The 12,036-nt window shown below is 41.4% G+C and overlaps 1 protein-coding gene across 2 annotated transcripts in view; it reads left to right on the forward strand.

The window, feature by feature from the left end:
* med12 (mediator complex subunit 12) overlaps window positions 1-12,036 on the forward strand; it is a 177,336-nt gene that overhangs the window by 145,980 nt on the left and 19,320 nt on the right. For both annotated transcript variants that reach the window (XM_063060861.1, XM_063060862.1), the window contains exon 41: window positions 6,219-6,348. In XM_063060861.1, coding sequence (XP_062916931.1) covers window positions 6,219-6,348 — 130 coding nt within the window. The remainder of the gene's footprint in view (window positions 1-6,218; window positions 6,349-12,036) is intronic.

Raw genomic sequence — 12,036 nt, forward strand, 5'->3', positions numbered from 1 at the left:
CAGAAAGGCATATCATGGGTGAAGTGGCAATTCCGGACTAAACTTGAATCAACATAGGATACTCGACAGTTGTGGCAGGGCTTGAATATCATCGCCTCTTATAAAGTAAAATCAAGCAACGTGGGTGATAATAGGGCTTTGCTTCCAGATGAGCTCAATGGCTTCCATGCTCGTTTTGACTATTAAAACATGGAGGAACCATCACAAACTCCCACAGCCCGAGGATCCCGTGTGTTGAGTCTCTGAGACTGACATGTGAGCAGCCAGCCTTCAGAAAGATGAACCCACAAAAGCATTGGTTCAGATGGGGTACCTGGCCAAGTACTAAAAACCTGTGTGTTCAACTGGCTGGAGTGTTCCCATGAGATCCTTCACCTCTCATTTCAGCAGTCTGGGAAAATTATCTGCTTAGGAAGGATGTGTCTCAGAAGAATGTGGAATTCTGCCTTAATAACCATTGTTCAATAGCACTTATATCCACAATGACAAAGTGTTCTGAGAGGTTGGTGATGAAACATGATTGAGAAGCGATTTGCATCTGCTCCAATTTGCCTAATGGGTAACAGGTCCACAGCAGATGCTGTCTCACTGGCTCCTCACTGATCCCTGGAACATATAGACAGCAAAGATGCATAGTTCAGGGTACACTTTATTGACTACAGCTCAGCATTCATTTCCAGCTTCGCCTCAAAACTAACCAGTAGGCTTCAAGACCTTAACCTTAATACCAACTTGTGCGGTTGGATCTTCGATTTCCTCACTTGCAGACCTCGGTCAGTTAATATTGGCAACAACATCCATCAGCATAGTTGCATCACAAAGCTGTGTGCTTAGCTCTCTGCTCTACTTGCTTTACACTTATGACTGTGTGGCTAAGCACAGCTGCAATGCCATGTTCAGGTTTGCTGATGATGCCACTGCCATAGACCAAATCAAAGGTGGTGATGAATCAACATATAGGAGGGAGATTAAAAATCTGGCTGAGTGGTACGATATCAACAATCTCTTACTCAATGTCAGCAAGACCAAGGAGCTGAATATTGATTTCAGGAGAAGGAAACCAAATGTCCATGATCAAGTCCTGCTCAGAGGATCAGGGGTGGACAGGGTCAGCAACTTAGATACTTGTCCTGGGCCCAGCATGAAACAACAATTATGAAGAAAACACAGCAGCGCATCTACTTCCTTAGGAGTCTGCAAAAGATTCGGCATGGCATCTAAAATTCTGAACATATTGACAAGTTGCGTCACAGCGTGGTAGGGAATGCCAATGCCCTTGAATGGAAAATCTTACGAAACAGTCCATTATGGACAAAGCCCTCCCCACCATTGAGCACATCTACATAAAATGTTGCCGCAGGAAAGCAGCATCCATCATTAGAGACTACCATCAACCAGGATATGCTGTCTTCTGGCTTCTGGCTGCTGGCATCAGGAAAAAGTTACAGGAGTTTTAAAACTCAAACCACCAAGCCCTGGAGTAGTTAATATCCCTCAATCACAAGGTTCTTGAACAGAGCGGATACTTCACTTGCTGTCTCACTGAACCTCCCACAACCTATGGACTCACTTTCAAGGACTCTTCATCTTGTATTCTTGATATATATTGCTTATTTATCGATTATTATTATTGTTATTTCTTTCATTTTGTATTTGCACAGTTTGTGTCTTACACACTGGTTGAACACCCAGGTTCGTGCAGTATTTCATTGATTCTGTTAGGGTTTATTGAGTATGCCCACAAGAAAATGAATCTCAGGGTTTTATATAGTGACATACATGTACTTTGATAATAAATTTACTTTGAACTTATTAATGCTGGTTTGTTACTTGTTTTACTACACCTGCCTGCTGAGCTAAATATGCACACATTAACTGTAAATATGTTTCAAGTGCAAAAATTGCTAAAGCTAATCATAAATACTAAACAAAAATTGCAGTTTCAATTTATTGCCATTTTTTATTTGTTATGTGATTCACTTATCAGTAAAGCAACAGTCTCTTTGTTTAATTCCAAAGATGATCTGGTGATGTTTTTTTTTTCAGTGAAGTCGTAGTGTTTCATTGTCAAGTTTAAGAGAGGGGTTAATCTGATGCTAGAAAAAGCCATGCCAATTTAAATTTGTTGTCACAAATGACCAACAGGCAGTCTTTGTTTTAAATTCTGCAGAAGACAGTCCATCAAAGTATGTGCTTCTTTTCAGTGGGGGTATAATGATATTTTGATTAGCATGTTCATTCTTAAATCATCTGTTCACTGTTTAGTTATTCAAAAGCAGTAGATAATCAGTCCCAGGGAAATGTACAGGAGTTTGCACTTCCATAACAGTACTTTTACTCTGACAGTTTGTTTAATGCAGTTGATGGTTTTAAACTTGTAACTTTGTCCAATTAAATTTGTAATAGATAATGAAGCTCCTGAAGAATCACATTACACAGGTTGCACCACAGTAAGGACAATAAGCTGGTGCCTTTTAAATCTCTCACACTTTAAGCTGAAAACATAATAGTAAACAAATAAGATTTTGTGGTTAAAACTTAATTTTACAAATAATGAAATCAAAACAGAAAATGCTGGAAATATTCAGTTCAGGCAGCATCTGTGGAAAGGAGAAACAGGCTTTTGATGAGTGGTTCTAGCAATATCTGTATGTATTGCATCTCCTACATTATTTAGAGAATTTTATATACCTCCAAACACTTGTGCAACATCCATTTCCTTTGTCAACCATTGGCAGTCATGCCTTTACCTATTCCGATGTAAGATATACTTCTAAAACTCTTCCACTCTCCTTTTTCTCCCTTGTCTCTGTGGTTCACCCATATCAATTCCTTTTAAGCTTCCTTAAAGTTCACCTCTGACGAAATCATTGGTCCTAATATCCTTTAGTTTTTGTGCTCTGTCAATTTTTCCTATTAGCTATCTGCAAAGATACTGGAGTTATATTTTGGGTTAAAGATGCTACACAAATGCAAGATATTCTGAAAGTTATCACCGTCAGAGTTGTATACTGCAGACACACTTTGATAATAAATGTATGTGAACCTTGAGACATCACCAACTCTGGCTCCAACAACATGAGTGCTCTAGACTGTGGGTCCTACAGTTACCACCTCCGGTTCCAATGACCCTGGATGCCTTCAGACCCAGAAAATCACTGCCTCTAGCTCAGCCTCCAGCCCTGACCTTGGTCACTACCACCTGCAGGCCAAGACATTCCTCACAGCTCCTGAGCCCCTGCTATCCGTTTCCCCCATCACTACTCTCCAACCCCTGGTCTCTAAGGCTCCCCCATCAGTTCTTGGGTCCTCAGAGACTCCATCTTTCTCCCCTACCTTCCCTAACACTCCAACCCTTCCCCCTCTTCTGATGCCACCAACTGTCCTCTGATCCCAGCTCTAATCCCTGCTGTGTCTTCATAACCCCTCCGGCATTCCCCTCTCTGAGGTGGAATGTTCTGTCCTCAGTAAGGGCCTTACCCTTGTTCCCCTCCACTCACACCTCTGTGAGTTCCACACCCACATTGATATTGAGCTGTACTTCTGTCGGCTCCATCTCCAAACCCACTTCTTTGGCAAGAATTCACCACCCCACACCGATGACCCCTTCACCCACTCTGGTTCTCTGTCTGCTTTGGATGTTTACATCTCAGTTCACCAATGAGACGCCAACAGGCTTGACTTCAGCACTTCTGTCTCCTTCTCATACCTCCAAAGTGACAACCTCACGACCAAACCCACTGACAAAGGGGTTACTGTTGTAGTGTGATAGACTGACCTTTACCTTGCTGAGTCCAGATTGTAACTCTGAGATACTTCCTCTTACTTTCCTCTTGAAAAGGGCCCCACTCCGGACTATCATGGCAGTGTCTTCTGCACCACCAGTTACCTCAAAGTTGGAGATCTCCCATTCACTGCCACTAAACTCATTGTTCCCTAACCCTGGATTCTTCCTCCTATCCAAGATTCACAAATCTGACTGTCTGGGTAGGCCCATTCTCCCGCCTGCTCCTGCCCCAGCGAAATCGTGTCCACGTACCTTGACATCGGTCTATTCAGTCCCTTCCCATCTACATCAATGATGTGGAAACCATAGAAAAGGTGCAGAGGAGATTCACAAGGATGTTGCCTGGATTGGGGAGCATGCCTTATGAGAATGGATTGAGTGAATTTGGCCTTTTCTCCTTGGAGCAACGGAGGATGAAAGGTCACCTCATAGAGGTGTATAAAATGATGAGAGGCATTGATCGTGTGGCTAGTCAGAGGCTTTTTCCCAGGGCTGAAATGGCTAACTCGAGAGGGCACAGTTTTAAGGTGCTTGGAAGTAGGTACCGGGGAGATGTCAAGAATAAGTTTTTTACACAGAGAGTGGTGAATGCGTGGAATGGGCTGCTGGCGATGGTGATGGAGGCAGATATGATAGGGTCTTTTAAGAGACTTCTGGATAGGCACATGGAGCTTAGAAAAATAGAGGGCTATGGGTAACCCTAGTTAATTTCTAAAGTAAGTACATGTTTGGCACAGCATTGTGGGCTGTAGGGCCTGTATTGTGCTGTAGGTTTTCTATGTTTCTATCAATGACACTTTACATGCTCTCAGTCTCATCAACAACTTTCAATTCCTTGCTCCTGATTATCACATTTTCACCATGGATGTTCACTTCTATTCCCCATCAAGAAGGCCTTAAAGCTCTCTGCTTCTTTCTTGATGAAACACCCAATCAGTTCCCCTCCACTACCACCACCCTTCTGTTTGGCAGAACTGACCCTCAACAATTTCTCCTTTGGCTCTGAACACTTTCTGCAAGCTCAAGGTTTGCCATGGGCACCTGCATGGGCCCCACCTATACCTGCCTTTTTGTTGATTACGTGGAAAAGTCTTTGTTCCATGCCTTCCCTGGTAATGCTCCCCAGCTCTTTCTGCAATACATTGACTGCATTGGTGCTGCTTCATGCACCCATGCTGAGCTCATCAATGTCATCAACTTTGTCTCCAGCTTCCACCCTGCCTTTAAATTCACTTGGTCCATTTCTGAAACCCCCTCCCCCAGATAAACTGGCAACTGACCTCTTTTACAAACCTACTGATTCTCGCAGCTAATTTCCCACCTCTTCCCACCCTGTCTCCTATAAAAATTATTATTTCCTTTTCTCTGTTCCTTCGTTTCTGCCACATCTGTTCCCAGGGTGAAGCTTTCCTTTCCAGGACATCAGAGGTGTTCTCCTTCAAAGAATGGTGTTCCCCATCCTCCACCATTGATGCTGGTCTCACCCACATCTCCTCCATTTCCTAGACATCCACGCTCACCCCATCTCGTACCACCTTAACAGAGATAGAGTTCCCCTTGTCCTCCATGCCACTAAACAACAAGGACTCACGTCACCAGGTTCAGGAACAGTTATTACCCATCAATCATCAGGCTGTTGAACCAGTGGGGATAACTGCACTCAACTTCACTTGGCCCATCTCTGAACTGTTTCCAAAACCTATGGGCTCACTTTCAAGGACTCTTCATCTCGTTCTTGACGTTTATTGCCTCCGCATCCAACACATCATTCTCTGCAACTTTCACATCTTCAAAGGGATTTTACCACCAACACATCTTTACTTCCTCCTCACTCCCTGCTGTCTGCAGGGATCACTCTGTCTGAGATCCCCATTCCTAATCCAACATGTTGGTCCATGGCCTTCTCTTCTGCCACAATGAGGCTACTCTTGAAGTGGAGGAGCAACACCTCATATTCTCTCTAGGTAGCCTCCAACCCGATGGGATGAACATCAATTTCTCCTTCTGGTGTTTTTTCTTTCTTTTTTTCTCCTTTTCCTTCCTCCTTTCCTCTTCTCCTTTTCCCCACTCTGGCCTCTACCTCTTCTCCTCACCCGCTATCAGCTCACCCTCGTCCCCTCTTTCTTCCCTTTCTCCCATTGTCCTCTCTCCTCATCTATTAACTTTGTTCTTCTCCAGCCATTTATCTTCCCCACCCACCTTCCAGCTTGTCCTCCTTCCATTCCCCTCCCCTCTACCTTTATATGCTGGCATGTTCCCCCTTCCTTTCCAGTCCTGATGAAGGATCTTGGCATGAAACATCCAAAGTTTATTCATTTTTGTAGATGCTGCCTGACCTACTGAGTTCCTCGAGCATTTTGTGTGTGTTGCTCTAGATTTCCAGCATCTTCAGAATATTTTGTGTTTATCATTAAACATATTTTTCTTTCAGGTTAACACATCAACCCATGCAACAGACACCCATGATGACAGGAATTAGTCACATGACCCAACAGAATGTTCATTCAACAATGAGGACAAACCAGGAACAGCAGTATCTTCGACAGCAGCAGATCATAAGGGTAAGCTAAGATAAAGAGGCTGCGTTAACAGTTTGGAACTACAAAATACCCATCTGGGAGTTACAGAGAAGGGACCAAAAAATACCAGAAGGAGAATGCATGTTTGTACCATTCCATGTTGGTTTAAGTGTGTAAAGTCAGAGAGTAGAAATGAATAGGTAATCACAGATTATTACTCATGGAGCATCCACCATGTCAATACTTGGCTCATGGCTATTCACTGTCTATATTTTCAACTTGGATAAAAAGGCATTTTGGAAGTGTATCCAAGTTATAATAGAAAGAAAAGTAAACTCTGTGGAGAAGGGGTGTATGCAAAAAAGGTTAATTGACAGGATATGTATTGTGGGTAACCAAGAACGAACAGTGAGGTTTTGCATTTTGGTAGGAAGGTTAGGGGAAAAAAATGACCCCGACATAATTTCATCATTCTCATCATCTAAATGATTTTCATCATCTACATAAGTGATGAGAAGCTAGGAAATATGGTGTACAATAGGATTATGATGTACTGTCCTCTGAAATAAAGGTAGTGAACATTCAGATACAAAAAAAGAAAAGCTTTATTTTCCTTTTAATTATAAGAAATAGTAAAGCATGTTCTGCTGAGATTGCAGGGGATTTTGCAAGACCTCAATGAAGTACTTGTTGCGCTTTTACTCTATATTGACGGGTAGATATACATGCCTTAAAGATGGGGAAGGGTAGATCCACTGGATTGATTCCTTCGATGAGTTTGTTCCAGAAGATTTTTAAGATTTGTCTGCATTCGCTTGGGTTGAGAAGAAAGTGATATGACCTCATTGGACATTATAGCCTCTGAGAAGGATTAACAGGGTAGATGGTAAGAGGCTGTTTCCTTCACTTGAATAGTTAATTACAGCAAATAGTTGTAAATTTTTGGGATTCTTCGAGTGCTATCGATTCACAAGATTTAAGTATATTCAAGTTTAAGTTTGCTAAATTGTTTGACAGTCAAATAATTGGCAGTCATGGGTTTAGGATGGGAAAGTAGAAAAGGCATTGAATCTGCAATAGTCTTGTTAAATGACAGAGCAAGTTTGAAGCAATGGGGCCTACCTATGCTACTTTTTATAAATCTTTAGTAAGGAACATTACAAAAACCAGATTTGCTGAACTACCAGGAGACAGCTATTTTTTTGAACTAGGAATAGGATGGTAATCATATTATTCAATATGGAAAACAACCAACTCATTTTTAGCATGAGATAATGTTATTCAGAGGTTAGATGAGAATAGGATGGGGCTGATTGTGAATTTGATTAATTGGACATGAGGGACAATTAATTAAGCTAACCAGTAACTTTCATAGGGTCTATGCATTTAAGGAATATGAATGTACAACTGCTAATCATTGTAAATATGTGGCCTCTATTTATGCAACTTAATGATTTTAAACACCTTTTTCAAATCTCTTGGAGTTCTGTGTTGTGAAAGAAGACCTTCTATTTTTCCTATCTGTCCATGTAACAGAACCATCATCCATGGAATTACAGCAGTAAATCTCTAAACCCTTCCTGGCATTCTTGATGGTGCAAAATTGGACAGATTTACTCACAATGGCCAAACTATTGTTTCCCGGATTTAGTACAAATCCAGTATAAACTCCCTGGCGCTTTTTTTTTTCCACTGCATGCTCAATTTATAAAGACCAAATTTTAGTGGTCAATCCCCTTGTATGTTCTTGAATATACATTGAAACTGTATGAGGTAAAGAAAAACTGAGATAACCTGGCACCCTCGGGACTTCCAATGTTGAATGAGCAGATTCTTTTGGAATATTGAATATTGCTTTTTTTAAAGATACTATGTAGTGGTATAATAAATTTTACTGGGTATGACTCTAAGCTGCAACTGGTGATGAGGCTTTGGTTGGAGACTTTCAGAGCTTTGGGGAAAGTGGAGTTACCCCTTAGTCATTCATTGCTCCCAGGGCTGCTCTGACCGGGAACGGTAGCACCTGCAAGGGTTCCTGCTCAGGATACGAGCGAAGGCCAACGGCAGATCCGGCAGGTTCAGTAACTGAACTTACGACGGAGAAGGTGGATGAGCTGGGACCTCAAATGTCAACGGCTATAGTATAGGCGGATGAACATTTGGGAAGAGAAATGGCAATTTCTTTAGATCGCCTAACGGTAGGCAATAGCAAACCACTGTTGCTACTTGCTAAGAAAACCATGGTCAAACTCACAAAATGTATCACACAACAACAGCGTCAAGAGGATCTTCAAGACAATTCTGAAGATGCTTTGCTTAGTAGGGTTGATTCTGGTCAGCAGGGGATCCCTGACCGTCATCAAGCTACTGCTCATAAAATTCAAGTAACACAAAAGAAAATTATTGCCACTTGGAATGTAAGAACCCTATATCAAGCAGGAAGCTTGGACAGTGTGATAAATGAAATGGAAAGACTAAAGATTAACATCATGGGAATTAGCGAAGTTCATTGGATAGGGGCTAGAACATGTCAGATTAGAAATATTAACGCTAGTTTATTCTTGTGGAACATCCCATACTAATGTAGTAGGAATTCTTGTAGATGAAAACATGGTAAAAAGTGTTTTAAGACATTGGGCAATATCAGAAAGACTGCTCCTTGTTAGATTCAGAGGACAACCATTTGATTTAGCAATTATACAGGTATATGCACCAACAACAGATGGAACAAATGAAGATATAGATAAATTCTATGAAGAGCTTGAACAAGCAAAGAATTGATGCAAATCTCAAGATATTGTTATTGTCATGGGAGATCTAAATGCTAAAGTAGGACAAGGTGCTGATGGAAATACCATAGGAAAATTTGGACGAGAGGAAAGAAATGAAAGAGGTGAGAAATGGGTAGAATGGTGTAAGATAAATAATCAGGTCATTATGAATACCTACTTTAAAAACCATCCAAGAAGCTTGTGAACCTGGAAAAGTCCAGGTGCTAACACTAGAGATCAAATTGACTTTATTACTATAAACCAAATATTTAGAAACTCAGTGACTCAATGCAAAACATATCCAGGTGCAGATTGTAATACAGGTTTCCCCTGCCATCCAAAGGTAGAGTACTATGAAACAGTTCGTAAACCGGAATGTCGTAAAGGAAGAAGCAATTACCATTTATTTTTATGGGAAAAATTTGTGAATGTTCGCAGACCCAAAAATAACCTACCAAATCATGCCAAATAACACATAAAACCTAAAATAACAGTAACATATAGTAAAAGCAGGAATGATATGATGAAAACACAGCCTATATAAAGTAGAAATACTTTTCCACAATAATTGCCTGCACTGTTCTCCGTAGCGAAAATCGCACGCGAGCGCTCTCGACAGAAACACTCTCTCCAGTAACCTTTAAGCTATGAAGCTGCCAAATCATACCAAGGGTAACACGTAAAAATACACAGCTGATATAAAGTAGAAATAATGTATGTACAGTGTAGTATCGCTTACTGGAATTGGGACAGTGCTGAGCACACTGATGATGGTGTGTTAGGCTGAGGCATTGGAGGTTGGGGTGGTGCAGGGGCTCCCACCCTCCAGGCAGTGAACCGATACCGATCCGCGAAGCATGCAGGGGTACAGCGGTAGCCGGGTCTCACCCAGCACATCTTTAAGAAAAAAGCTGAAATAAACAAGCTGATTAATTAGGTGCCGCCCGGCACGTAACTGTCGGCCCAGATCAGAGGCGACGCGATTGGCAATCGTCTCTGATCTGGGCCGACATTTACATGCCAGGCGGCACCTAATTAATTACGCAAACACGAGAAATTCTGCAGATGCTGGAAATTCAAGCAACACACATCAAAGTTGCTGGTGAACACAGCAGGCCAGGCAGAGGGTCTCGGCCCGAAACGTCAACTGTACCTCTTCCTAGAGATGCTGCCTGGCCTGCTGTGTTCACCAGCAACTTTGATGTGTGTTGCCTAATTAATTAGCTTGTTTATTTCGGCGCTTTTTCTTAAAGATGTGCTGGGTGCCTCCCGGCTACTGCTGCATTTTCCGCGGATTGGTATCTGTCTGCGGCTCAGAGTTTGGGGTGATGGGACAACTGGGGTGTCATCTCGTCGTCTGTTTCCATGAGGGTAGGCAGGTCATCTTCTTCTGTGTCTGCCTGCCTCGATGTCGAAGGTCGAGGTTCGTCGTCTGCTGTGGCTGATGTGGAAGGCTTGCTTGACTGCTTAGCCTCGTGCATTTTTAGATCATACAGTTCTTTGTAAGCACTCAAACCATCCTGCAAATATGCCCTAAACTGACATACCCTTTCAAAATTAAAGTCGTACTTTATCATTGCAGCAAAAATCTCAAGTAGTTGCCTCACGTTCAGTTCCTAGATGACTTCACTTTCGGTCCATTCGCTACTGCATTCGGTTTTGATTGTTATCCTTTCCTCTTGCAATTGCATCAGCTCTTCATCTATCAGTTCTTGGTCATGGGATGCCAAAACCTCTTCAACATCATCTTCGTCAACTTCCACAAGCCAAACTCACTTTGTCCTTACTTCGTTCACCAGGATCGAAACGCTTAATTATGTCTAGTTTTACGCTAAGTGTAACACCCTTACAAGTTCTTTCAGGCTTTTTCAATATCTTAGAACTCATCTTGCAAACGGCTGCTCACAGGCATGTGTTAAAGCAATGCTGGCGAGAATGCTGTTCCGAATCCGGGGGAAAGCGGCTGCTCGGGGCGTGCGCTGCTTTTTATCACGCGCTGCTTTTTTTCGTAACAGTGAAAGCACCTTCTGTTAGCGAAAACAGGTAACTAATGTAGGTCTTTTGTGACAGTGAGGTTATGTAAAGTGAACGTTCGAAAAGTGGGGGACACCTGTAGTGACCATAACCCAGTAGTATGTCATGTAAAAGTAAAACTTAAAAAACTGAAGAAGCAAAAACTTGAACATTCCCTTGACTACTTGCAATTAATTAAAGAAGAAAACTTAAGACAAAAATTTACAATTGAAGTAAGGAATAGATTTCAAAGTCTAGAGATAGAATCTGTTGAAGATGATAGCAATCGTGTAGAAATGAAATTTAACTCTCTAAAGGATGCCTTGGTAGAATCAGCAAAGTCAGTGATTCCTAAAAAAGAAAAAAGCACAAAGAATAAATGGATGACAGATGAAATCAAAAATCTAATGGAAGAAAGGAGCCTGAAGAAAGCGCAGCCTATGGAATTAAGTTCTTAGATATGAAAGTTAAAAGCTAATGTCAAAAAGCCAAAGAAGAATGGTTAAACCAGGAATGTGAGCAAATAGAAAGAATCCTTATTACTAATCCAGAAAGGTTACATCAACAAATCAAGAATATCACTGGTAAAAAGCTCCTCTGTTCTTCAGGTGGATGTTTGAAAGCAAAGGATGGTAAAACCAGAAATTAAGAAAAACATTGAAGGTCCAAGTATTTTAAAATCTGAAGTTCATAATGCAATGAAAGGAAAGGCAGCAGGTCCTGATGAATTAGTAATAGAACTAATTATCGCCATTGAAGATTATGGAATTGAAAAACTTAGTGATTTAATCAATGATATTTATGAGACTGGAATAATACCAGAAGGGATGAAAAAAAATCAGTATTTATCACTCTTCCTAAGAAAGCTGGAGCAATAGAATGTGAATTACATAGGACCATAAGTTTAATGAGTCATATCATCAAGATACTTCTAAGAATTTTGATG

Source organism: Mobula hypostoma, chromosome 10 (genome assembly GCF_963921235.1).
Source record: "Mobula hypostoma chromosome 10, sMobHyp1.1, whole genome shotgun sequence".
NCBI lineage: Eukaryota > Metazoa > Chordata > Chondrichthyes > Myliobatiformes > Myliobatidae > Mobula > Mobula hypostoma.